Genomic DNA, 12,640 nt, shown 5'->3' with positions numbered 1-12,640 from the left:
TAATTTCTCTTTATTTCAGAATGTGTGCTTTATTACACCACAATTTTTATATCAGTTCTTCTGTTTGTTTTCACAACAGGTAAGTATTGCATGCCTGCCATCTTGTCTGTGAAACTCTTGAGGTCCATAATTAAGAAAATAGGAGGGTGACACAAGGAGCAGTAGAGATGTTACACTTAGCAAATACCCAGCTTCATTTTCTGTAGTTGATAGCTGATGTTATTAGATTGTTATGTGAGTGTAGCTGTTTTCCTAACTAGCAAATTAATGTAACTGATCAATCAATGCTGCTATAAGTGTGCTAATAAATCTTTATCAATTCCAAGGCATAAAATGCTTTTTGCTTTCCTTTGCAGACGCTCTATGACAGTGTATACCTGACTTTGTACAATATTTGTTTCACTTCCCTGCCTGTCCTCATCTACAGTCTTTTTGAGCAGCATGTGCACCCGCATGTATTGCAGAGTAAACCTGTGCTCTACAGGTATGTATGTCCTGCATCAGTTCCCACAGGGACACATCTTGTGCAGCAGCAGTGGCATCTGCACAGCTCTGAACTTGCTACAATAATTATCTGTAATTTAGGCATTTTTAGTAACTATGTTGATGAGGAAGAATTAAAGCTACATAGTTCTCATCCTAAAAGTTAATTAAAAGGAATATTTTAATAGAAGTGTCTTTTTATGTCAGCGATGTTATGAGTGAAGAGCACTGAGCACTTGGTCATTTTACATGATTGGCAGCATTCTCCTGCATTACATGTAGGAGATGAAAATCACTCAGACAAGGAGAATGAAAAACTAGGACACCATGATTAGGGGAATCACCACAAAAAATCCTTTACTAAGAGGAGGAGTGATTTCCTGTAGAATTAGATGTCCTCCCAGTGGTAGTATGTTGCACTGCATACTTTTTGGAGTAAAAAATAGATATTTTTGTTAAAAAGAGATGTCTCCTCTCAGATGTTTCTGTTTTTGTAAAGGTCCTTTGAGCAGAGCAAGGGGTAAGTATCAGGAGATCTGGCTTTTTCTTCCTCTTTCAGTTCCACCTCCAGGGACAAGAATTCTAGTTTGTGCTATTCTGAATTTGACCCATTAGAGACCCTGGCCATTGGTGACCTCTCCTTAAAGCAGAGCCAAATCTTGAGAGCTCAGAGGTTTTTTTTTCCCCCATGATTTATGTATTATTTTTCATATGTCAGCATTTGTTTAATGTGTCTTGGTGCAGTTGAAAGTTACATTTATTCAAACCAGTAGCAGTCATGCAGTGTGGATAGCTGATGGTTATGGACAGTATGAAATCCAAATCTGTTTTATTTCTGCAGAGACATCAGTAAAAATGCCCATCTGGGGTTTAAACCATTTCTTTACTGGACCATCTTGGGCTTCTTTCATGCATTTGTTTTCTTTTATGGCTCGTATCTTCTAATGGGAGAAGACACTTCTCTGCTGGGAAATGGCCAGGTACAATATCATAAGTGTTATTCTACCACTGTGTTTTTGTTGGTATTTCTTAATGCTTTGAAGAATCCTCCTGTGTCCAAAAAATTTTGCTTTTATCAATTACAATTATCAAAGATTCTTTGTCAGTATTTGTGTGTGCTCTCAAGAGTAACTTTTCTTAGCATGGAAACTGTAAGGTGTTGTCAGAAAGCATATGTCCCTGAAGAACATATCTTTCATGATAATAGATGTATCATGGTTGTCTTAAACTTTGTTGTATTTCATAAACTGTTTTGTCAAAATCCTATTTCATAATGTCAGCAAATTAGAATTTATATTCATTCATTCAAAACTCTTTTTGAATTGGACTTAATTGCAATGTCAAGCAAGAGAAGCAATGGCTTCTCTTCAGTAACTGTTATAAAGTTAGGCTGAAAGTTGACAAAAGTCTTAAAGCTTCTCCTGAAAATGTTATTTTAGTTACTCTGAATTTTTCTAAATTTAGTGCAAGCTACTTTTAAATTATGCTGTTTATTCAATAAGTGTTTTTAAGTCCATACCTTAATGAAATCATCATACACAAATTTGACACTTTTTATTTTAAAGATGTTAAAGTTCACAGGAAGAATCATTTACAAAAAACTCTAAAGCTTGAATGAAACCATTACAAGTCTGTTTCCTTATTTTCCTTGGTTCTGAGTTACTTAATTCAATTAAAACAATTAGATACTGATTTTTCCCTTGTTAAACATGGGCAGTAATGGAAAAATACACTTCCTTCTCATTATGCCATACTTAATACTGGCATGAAGAACTTGCCAATTCTCATAATGCTTGGCAGAGTTGCAAGTTAGGGCACAAGGGAGAAAAGCAGCATCCTGCTGAATTCCCAGTGTCACCTGGTGCCAGGGAGTGGGTGTGAGCTCAGGAAGTTTAGTCAGAAATGCAGTGATGTTCAGGCAGGGAACAGAATGGTCCTGAGGGGCTGCAGGCAGAGGGAGGAGCAGTGAAGGGGGAGTGGTGCAGCCACCTGGAGCAGCCATTCCATCATCAGATGATTGATAAGAATATTAAAATAGTTGTGCTTTAGACTAAAATGTCTCTTTCCAGCTGAGGCATGAGTGTGTCCTCTCTTGTCATTTGTTACAAGCTGTGGGATTTGAAATTCTTTTGAGCTGGTAAAGGTCCTTCAGGACTCTTGTAATGAGGTAATTTTAGACTATGAATCAGTGTGTGTGGTGCATCCATCTTCAGTTGTCAAAGCACCACACTTCAGAATTGCTTAGTAAATGTCCACGGGCTAGGAAGAGACTTCTCCCATTGTATTTAGTAACAACTGTTTGGTTTGGGGGATTGGCAGCTGCCCTTTAGCTTCTTATGTGATATGACTTCGAATGAATTCTAAGATTTTTCTGGGTTTTAGTTACTCTGCCTCTCTGTGTTTGCTAAAAGATGTTGATTAGAACTGGTAGAACTGTGTTGCAGTGAAATATCTTCATTGCATAGTTTCTTGCAAATTTAATGTGTGCCTGAAAAAGCCAAAATTAAGAGCAAGAGGATTTTGTGTGCTGCTGAAGTGCTTTCTTAAGTCCTCAAGAAGTGATCACCTGTACAGATGTGTGGTACAGGTAGTGTTAGTGCAAGGCCTCACGTCTCCATTCCAAGTTCTCAGTTCAGAGCACAGCAGAATAGAAGAGACTGTAAATACTTTGGTAATGCTGGTGCTTTGTTAGGCTTACCTCAACACATTGTGCAACAACTTGATCTTTTAGTTCTTTTTTCTCCCCCCTTTTTCATGCTGTGCATGTCGTCAGATATTGAAACCTAACAGGCAAATGGTAAGAGTTTAGAAGAGGAGGAGATACAAGATATTGTATCTGTTACTTCATAGGATTAAAGGATGCAGCATCCGCAGTGTAAATGTGTTCAAAAATAAAATGGTGGCAAGAACCTGTGTGTGTTTTGCATTCTAACTCTGTGACCATTGAGAGCAGTGTTAGCAAAGACACTTTCTTTCACAGGTCACTCAGGAGAAGAAGTTTAATTTTACTTTTAAGATGAATATTGCAGCAGTTAACAATAAGCACATTACTTGTTAACCATTACTGTTGGTGGGACAAGTAAATCCAAGGCTTCAAAAGTCATGTTATCACAAAGATCTTTAAAATGATCAGTAAATCTGGACTCATGGCTGCCTCTGTTTTGTACCTTATGTATAGATGAGAGAAGCAGTTGTGAGATCTGTCCTCAGGCTGTTGGGATTTTTTGTCAGAGCTCTGTAACAAGAACTACAACTGTGTGAATCCCAGTTCCGTGCTCCTGTGCTGTACTGACACATCAGCTCTAGGATGACCTTGGTTGCCTGTCTGCATGTGGTACCTCCCTCCTTGCTTGCTTAGTCTGCTGCCAGTAAACACAGAGTTGAGGATTTGGTCATTGTTCAGTTTGCCAGTGGCAAAACCAGCTGTGAAACAGCAAAATCTTCCCCGTGATCCCCCAGCCAGTTCCAGGCTGGACCTGGTGTAGAATGGCAGCCCCGAGTAGCATGTGTGTAGATAGATACAATCTCAGCATCCCTGCTTGGTTGTCAGAGCTGAGATTTTATTGTTGTAGACCTTGTTCAGAGTTTTGATAGTTTAATTTATGAGCACAAGAGAATACAAAAGTGACAGATTTCAGTGTTTCAGAATTAGAGTTTAATTTTGTGTGTTATTAGCCTTGAAACAAAGTGTCTTTCCTTAGAATTTTCTTAGTAAAATACAATGGCACCATTATTTTTGAATTGTATAATCGTGCTTGGGGTTAAAAGTGAACCTTCATTTGATGCTGCATGTTTAAAATTATCTGGAAGCGTTTAAACTGAAAACTGTTTTGCACTTAAAGTGAATACCTTCCACCCAATATTTCCTTTCTATTGGACACTAATAATGAATTGATCAAATTGGTGTCTTCATTTCCCTATCATTTCATATTCCTTTTTTGGCCTTTTTTTCCCCCATATTTCATGTAGCCTTTGTGGTGATTTATTTTGAACTAAGAAGAAAGATGACTTGAGGGTTGTTATTTATGCTCTTATCATAACCCATATTTTTTCTAGTAGTTTGTGTTGTATCCTCCTTGCTTTTTTCATGATGATTACTTGTCACAAGCTTATGTCTTATTTCTTTAGTGTAGCTGACTTGAGAAGAATTTACCTTACTGTGAATGCCCTTAACTGATGGTTTTTTCTTCCATGATTTTTGCCTTGCCATTTTCTTAGATGTTTGGGAACTGGACATTTGGTACTTTGGTCTTCACCGTTATGGTTATAACTGTTACTATGAAGGTATGATATCACACTGCTCTTTGGGCTTGGATGTGTAGGCAAATATGTAATAAAGCAGTAATTTAAAATGGATTCCAAAGTTACTGATTCTTGAGGGTTCCAGATAAGTGATTTTTATGTTTAGTTTAAACAGTGGTTGAAATTTTTCTTCAGTTTTTGTGTGTTACAACAATACTTAGTGTTTGGGCTGGAAATTCATAAGTGTGTTCTGACTGGTATTTATAATTTTCTCTGAAGTGGAAAACAGAAACTCACTGAAGTTATCTCTGTTTTAGATGGCACTAGAAACTCACTTCTGGACATGGATAAACCATTTTGTTACTTGGGGATCCATTGTATTTTATTTCATATTCTCCTTGTTTTATGGGGGAATTATCTGGTAAGTGATTTTCCCCCCATTCTTTTTATCACATGTAATATCAATGAAGCTAAAAAACACTGAAAAATTATGTTCTACCATCTTGCTCTGAATTTTGTGACAGGTTTGTGGTAAAAAGGTTTTAAATCTAGACTGGCCACTTGCTTTTGGTGAGTCTTTGAAAAATTTAAGTGCTGCTGTGCTGTCCTGTGCTCAAGGACACACAGTATCTTTCTCTGACAGCCTGTAACTATAAAGGCATTTTTAAGAAGTAACTAGGTTCCCAAGGTGCTATGTACTAGGTGAATAATTGCAACAGAAATAAAGATGCTGGGATTTGAATCAGTAAAGTGAAGTATTTTTGCTTGTAATTTCGAGTCTGGAGAGGTAGAGTGGTGATTGATTCTCTGCAGCACAATTTAAAATTAAATCAGAACCTTTTCCTCCAAAGTTCAGTACCCCCATTCCCTGGAGCTCATTGGCAGGTCAGGTCCAACAGGTTGCTGGACTTCACGTGGACATGGTGCAGTTGTGACTCTGCATCCTGAGTGTCTCTGCTTGATGTAAAATAAGATACACTTGAGACAGCCTGTGCTGTACTTTTGTTCCTAGAAGTTTTTAGTAATTGCCGCTTCTTTTAACTTTTCAGGCCATTTTTACATACCCAGGACATGTACTTTGTATTTGTTCAACTGTTGTCAAGTGGTTCTGCTTGGTTTGCCATAATCCTCATAGTAGTTGCTTGTTTGTTTATTGATGTTGTGAAGAAAGTGCTGTACAGACATCTGCAACCAACAAGTACTGAAAAAGCTCAGGTAATGTTATGCTTTTGTATCCAACTTGACCAGTAGTTACCCTCTTACATTGCTGTCATGTGCAGAGAAGTGTTCTCATTTCAAAATACACTTGTTAATTTCAAATTACGAAAGTGAGGACACCATTTTACAAGGCAGTAATGTTTATGTTTAGTAATTGGTAATAAAAAGAATATAATTATTTGAAGGGGTCAGTCTTTTGCATCTCAGCTTGCAGCTGTATGAAAGGATCATACTGCACATTTTTGCAGTGCTTTATAGATGGTAACTTACTTTTTCTTTAGGTACTAGAAGTATTAGAAGCTACTGCTCTAATTAGCACTGAATAGTTCTTAAAATGTGATGGAAACAATAATTGTAAAAATTACTTTAGTGAAACTTGTTTTAATTAGTATTTCTTAAATCTCAATCATTTCATATACTATACATTTGATTGTCGATTCTGTAATTAAAACTAATTACCTATGTGGCAGTTTCACAGATTCATAAACAAGGTCTTAAGTTTTGCTGTGGTAATGGAATCTCCCTTCTGCCTGACACAGCCTACAAAAAATAATTTAAAACATTCTGGTGAGATTAGATTGTCTTTTAGGTAAATATCTTTGAGTGTTTTCTTCTTTTTAGAGACAGTTATTAAGAAGTAATCCTGGCCTATTGTTCTAATAGTAACTGTCTCTCTGGTTTCAGTTTTCAACATTTTATCTTTTTATACTTCTTCTGCTAAACTGAGAAGGTCTCAATTACAATTTGTGTTTTATTCACAGTTAGCTTTGTGATCAAGCTAGTTTTAGCACTGATAGGTAGATTGGACTTGCATCTTCAGTCAAAAAGGTTGTTTTAGAGTCTTCTCATCATTCTTGTGTTTCTCCTGTAATTTTCACCCTTCTTCAACCTCATTTTAATTTTGGATTTGACCAGTGGACCCAATATTCCAGTACAGCAGACATCAGTGCCAAGTACAGAAATGATGAGTCCCCAGCTACATTCAGATTACAGAATCACATACATCAATAACCTGTTGTCTTCTGCATCTTCTAACACATCTGCAGGTGGTGATGTTGGTTTCTTTCCGGGCATTGATGAGAGATCAATTAGCATAGGGCCAAAAATAGTGAAAGTGTACGAAGAACCCAGCTGACAGAGATGTCCCATGCACAGTTATGGTCTGAAACATCTCAGCAGCTTTCTGTCCACCTGTGTGCCAGGTGGATTTTGTGGTGTCCCAATTGCTTAATGCAAGTGGCACTGAGCTCTGTGCCATGCAGAACTGCTGACTGCACTGCATCGGTGCTGCAATCTTTAGCATCTAACCTTGTAATTACTTTGATGTAACTGCACATTGACTTAATTAAATTATATTACCCTTCTAATGTGTGTGTTAAAAAAAAACACAAACGTGTGAGACCTTCTCTTCGTTTGCCTAGGATCAACATCATGCTGATAAGCCTACTGCTAGCCAAAATATCCCACTTGTCCCTTTCAAAAATTGCAATATTGGCTACTTTTTCCTGTCTTGGAATTTAGTAGCTAAAAGCCAAAGTAAATAACCACTGGCTTTCATAAGACTGTTCAGATAGACCTGGTAAGGCTCTGGATTGCACATTACTGGTCTTCTTGGGTTAGAGTGTCTGTAGGTAATGATATTTACCTTTTCTTATCTGTTCAAAAACTAGTGGTAGTATTTATCAAACACTCTCTCTCCTTCCTTGCTGTACATCACCTCTTGCTGTGTGGTATGGTACTGGTGTGGTTCTTGAGGTTTTTCATGTTCTTGAAGTGCTTGAATTAAAACCCTAAAAGCCACATGGATTTTCCTGCCTTTATCCATGTGGTTCCTGCTACATTCTCTTGCTTTAGGACTCCTTTCTAAAGATTTTTTTGGCTCAGTTTAATGCCATTACAGCTGTGCAGTCAAAGACATAGTAACACTTTTTATTTTTAAGAAGGAATCTTGATGAATATCTAACTCCTTTCCTGTGGCTATAGCTTGATTCCTGGCAATGGGGATTTTGCTTTGTGCATCTCTATTAGTTATCTTTTTTCTTATTTGCTTTCTACTTTGCATTTGACAGAGTCAGCACTGAGGTCTCTGTTTACCGAAATACTGTCTTTTTTCTGAAAATTCTTAATTCCTGATGCTGCAAAGTCAAGGTATCTGAAATGGGATTCGAAGAAGTTCTTCAGCATCCATCCAGTGGTTTCTCTTTGTGTGTCTGATAGTGAAATTATAGCTACAAATGTATTTGCAAAAAGAAGGCACCTCTTTGTTCCTTTCTTGAGGTTTAATCTGTTGAGATTTTCCTACTCTTGCTTTAATGAGACAGTCAACTCCACTGGATTCAATTCACTGTTCTTGCAGTGGGGAAGTGGATGTAACTGAAGAGGAGCAGATGATCAGCTTAGCACATTTGTTGTCAAGAAGTGACAGAGTGCTTCTTTTATTATCATACCTCATAATTTTTGTTTAAAATTCCTAGTAAATATTTTTCTTTCCATTCCCAAGCAAAGGAAGACTGACGTTCAGATAGAAAGGGTTTGGAGAATATCTTTGTCCTAAATGCTAAGGGTGATGACTGATGCTAATGAATTCTATGGAAGTCATTGAAGGAATAACTATGGAACTTGTATTGTCCTTTAAAATTATTTTTCATTGTGTAGGTGCACCCTCTCTATAACTGAACATGTTTAATTATTCATTTTCATTGTAGGACTACATTGGTATATTTTCATATGGGGGAAAGAAAAAGCTTGGTTTACAGTTACTGTGTTTTTATTGTGGCAAGATAAATTCTTACATGCCCTAGTTCTTTGTTTTTAAATTGCAGCTTTTTAGGTTATTTGTTTCTGTCTGCATCATTTAAATTCCAACCTAATCCCAGGAACAATGAGCAAAATACACATTTCTCAGCTGAAAATGCTGGCCCCTATTGTTCTAATTTTTCAGAATTTTTTTGTGTGTGACTTACCTTAGTGCTCTGAATTCACCTTGATTTTATATCTTTTTGTTAGTATAAGGTGATAGCATCAAATGTGAGATTGCCTCTGATCTGTTAGGTGTTACATGTAGCTAAGCTTTTCATTAGAGAGCAGAGAAATTTAACTGATATGAGAGAGAAATTTGATAGGCTTTTAAATGTAAATATTGTTCTTTAACAGCAGCTTAAATCTCAGTCATTCATTTTAGGAAACTAAAAATTAAAAATTCGACAGGCAAGCATGAGTTGACTTTTATAGAGGATGAGCTTGGTTAACTTTATGTTCTTTAATGCACTTAAGGTGAATGTGTGTTACTGTATTTTATTTTAGTTTTGCTGGTTTCAAGGGTTTTTTGCTGGCCTAAAGAAAAGCCATCTTATATTTCACTGAGGTCAGTTGCCCTGAAGTAGCTTGTGGGCAATTTCTCAATATAGATCTGTTACAGAAGCATACAGGAGGAATTGGACAGTAAGGTAAATGTGAATCAAAATATAAATCTTTGAGTAAAGATAAATCACACTGTTGAGGGGAGAAATCAATACAGAATGAAGGTGTCTGGTAAAGCACAGATGTAAAAGTGTGTAGGCCTTTTCTCTCAGCATGAAAGCAAAGGTACTTTAAGAATGGTCCTGCCAGTGACTGGCTGTGATGGTCCCAGGAGCTGTCTTGAAGGTACCAGGCTTGTGTTCTGTATATGATGTGTATTCCACTTAAATAACAATGTGTTGTCCTGTGTCTTTCTCTTAGAAAACTACTGCTGCTACTTACTGACATGTATGTTCCATCCCTTCTCTGTCCAATTGTAGATGTACTCCAACAGAGTTGCTTTAAGTGACGAGTTCATCGCACTGCAGCCATTGTCCAGGGCCAGGAATCAGCTGAGCAAAATTAGGTAGAGTAGGAGGGACAGTTCCTCATCAACTCTTATGCATGCTTAAGGTGAACTAACCAGTGCTGAGAGAGATGGGAAGAGGCATGAATATATTTTAGTGGGGTGAGAGGGCAATACATGTAGTGCAGAAACATTCAGTTTGGTGATTTCTTGGCTTTGCTCTGTGTTTCTGAGCCAAATGCTTCTCCTAAGTAGCATGTGTTGGACGTTTTTTTGTTTTTTTAAAAGGAAAAAACATCCCTAGCATGATGTTCAACTTCCAGAATAAAGATCAGCTGTTCTTGCATCCATTTTTAAATAATCGTAGTTTCTAGCATGGTTATAATGCTTTTGGTTTCTTTATGATAAAAATTAACAGTGCATTTTGCATGCTGGATAATTTCAGCTTTATAAGGCTGTGACAGGAAAATCCATGTACTTCAGGCAGCAATTTCTTGCAAGTTATTTGCCCATTTTAATTTGCTTTCAATTGTGTCAAAAGAGCAGATAATGTTTGAAGCTTGGGTGCGTCCATACCCTTGTGCAGCTGAGGCTTTTTGTGTCTGTTTTGTGCGGCTATAAAGTGAGTGCTGTTTGTTTTCAATGTGTATAGATACATATTCCTAAAGGCATTTGGCTACAAAGTCCCAGAAAATTATTCAAAACAAGATCAAAGCATACATGTGTCTGTGTAGGTAAAACATGATTCTGCAACTCTTCAAATGCACTGAGTTCAGCAAATGAAATGCTGTCAAATGCTGATTCACTTTTTTAAGACTTAAGCATACATCAGCAATGTCTCAGTCTGTATAATTCCACATCCTACAGCAAGAATTAATGCAAAGATCTGATTCCTTTTAAATATTTTTCAAGGTGACTTTGTTGTTAAAAATGTGCAAATAGGTGCCTAGGAGAACCAACTAACCTACATTTTAGGGACTTAATTGTTAAATCTGTTTGTTAAACCAAAAGAGAAAAGTTTTATATTTCCTCTGAGAGTGCACTACAACTTTACAAGGCAAAACTTGAAATGGCCATTGTGTTGTGTTGTTAGTGACCCCAGTGTGAAACACAACACCTTGGATTTCCAAACACCCAGGGGGATAGTGGTGGACTGGTTTTATTTTGTTTTGTTTTGTTTTGAATTCAGCAGTTAATAGCTTTAAAACAGGCAAAGTACAGTATAGCTTTTGAAAGCCAGTTAAACTTAGCAATATATTGGGGAGGTTCTTCTGCAAAAGCCTTTACAAGTTAGCTTTTCAAATTCCTAGTTTATCAGATATCTTGGTTTATCAAGTTACCTTTTAAAAACTGTGGATAAGTGTAAGTTTATTTTCTCAATTAATTATTAAAGTGAATTACATCACACATCATAGCTACACCAAAGGTTTTATAATTCTGCTAAAATTTCAAAAACTAAACACATCTTAATGGTTATACAGCTGGATGGTCAAAGAAAAATAAAGCTGTCTAGGAATGCAGCACTGTAGCCATTAAAATGCTAAAACCAGGAGAATCTTTGCTAATGTAAAGCAATTTTCTTCATATTAAACTTAGGGAAGAGTTGAAAAAAGGGGAAATCTGTTTTGTCCATGAGTAACAAATGATTATGGAAATCCAATTCTCTTATAAGTCAGAACTTTTGCACTTGAGTATCTGATAGTACCTGAAGTACAAGCACTAGTTGCTTTCTAATGTGCGGTTGAGCTTGTAAAGTGCAACAAGAAGCAAAGAAAGATTCAGGTTTCTCTAGTTCTTTTTTCTGCCTTTGGACAAAGTTCAAAAGTTATCCTGTGGATCCTTGCCTAAAACAGTGAAAAGGAACATCAATTGATAGACAGAAACTACTCACTTCACTATACTAAATAAAATCTAATTTGTAGTGGAGAGCGTGAGTTGGTTTCTGTGGTTTTCCCAAAGCAACAGGGCAAAGAAGGCAAGGAAAATTGTGGGAGCATGAAACAAAACAGCTGCCTGGTGAATATGTAGCTGTAAAGCAGCTAATCTGTCACATCTCATTTGTACATGCCCACCCAGGGATTGCATCCTTTGTGACTGCAGAATGCATGGAGGTTGATGAACAGACTTTGGCAGGTTTTTGTTGTTTGTAAATATGTATTAAGAGTCTCAAAAGGAGCATTACTCCAGGTTAAACTGAGTTATGCCTTGTTCTGCCAAAATGCTTACTCTTCTCTTGAGACCAAAAGAAGACTTATTTTATGAATGCAAATTAAAAGAGAAGTATGATGTTACAATAATTTTTTGTTTCTGTAGGCTTCACAGTGTGCAAAAAATGTTCAAGTTTATATTGAGTACATTGGTGATGTACAGGATCTTTGAGGGGATCTTCTAAGTGTGGGGGTGATTCCTGTAAGTCAGAATTGCAGTCTTTTGTGCCTGTTAAAGTCTTGCCTCTGAACTTTACTGTCCCTTTTGGAACATGGGATGAAGAGGAAATGAGGCAGCACAGGCAGGTGCAGGTGTTGTGCTTCATTGGAGTCTGGCAGAGCACTGCTTTCCTTCATAGCTGCCTCTTCTGTTCTTAGAATGTGTGAAATATGTACCAGGGTACTAACTGGGTCCCACTGTACCTCATTCCACGTTTTTATCTGTAAAGAAAGTGTTCTGTGTGCATGTATGTCTACATGTCCTGTGCTTTGTAAGAACTGTCAGAAATCTTAAGCCACCTTTGAGATGTGTTGCTTGGACAGATGTTTTGATTCTACTTACTGATGGGATTAACTGTGTTTACAGAGTTTCTACCTTTGGACAGTGTATTATGAACTGTACCCAGAACTGGGGAAATGTAAGACACCCGGAAGGGTTTTATTTACAGAGAAGGCTGTCAGTGCA

At 37.1% G+C, this 12,640-nt stretch overlaps 1 protein-coding gene across 12 annotated transcripts in view; it reads left to right on the top strand.

Annotated features, from left to right (window-relative positions):
• The window catches only part of ATP11B (ATPase phospholipid transporting 11B (putative)), a 66,057-nt gene that overhangs the window by 40,184 nt on the left and 13,233 nt on the right, over window positions 1-12,640 (top strand). For 6 of the 12 annotated variants that reach the window (XR_004980725.2, XM_036388688.2, XM_036388687.2 and 3 more), the window contains exons 23-29: window positions 20-79; window positions 357-484; window positions 1,325-1,463; window positions 3,257-3,280; window positions 4,702-4,767; window positions 5,043-5,146; window positions 5,775-5,940. Coding sequence is in view for 10 of the 12 variants with exons in the window: in XM_036388688.2 (XP_036244581.1) it covers window positions 20-79; window positions 357-484; window positions 1,325-1,463; window positions 3,257-3,280; window positions 4,702-4,767; window positions 5,043-5,146; window positions 5,775-5,940 (687 nt within the window). In the remaining 2 variants the exon portion in view is untranslated. Of the gene's footprint in view, window positions 1-19; window positions 80-356; window positions 485-1,324; window positions 1,464-3,256; window positions 3,281-4,701; window positions 4,768-5,042; window positions 5,147-5,774; window positions 5,941-9,722; window positions 9,809-12,640 lie in introns of all 12 variants that reach the window. The other 6 variants (XR_004980726.2, XM_036388684.2, XM_036388685.2 and 3 more) reach the window with 2 other exon arrangements.

The sequence above is a fragment of the Molothrus ater genome, chromosome 10 (assembly GCF_012460135.2).
Source record: "Molothrus ater isolate BHLD 08-10-18 breed brown headed cowbird chromosome 10, BPBGC_Mater_1.1, whole genome shotgun sequence".
Lineage (NCBI taxonomy): Eukaryota > Metazoa > Chordata > Aves > Passeriformes > Icteridae > Molothrus > Molothrus ater.
The sequence above is the reverse complement of the archived record's forward strand: the minus strand, read 5'-3'. Positions and strand labels throughout refer to the sequence as shown.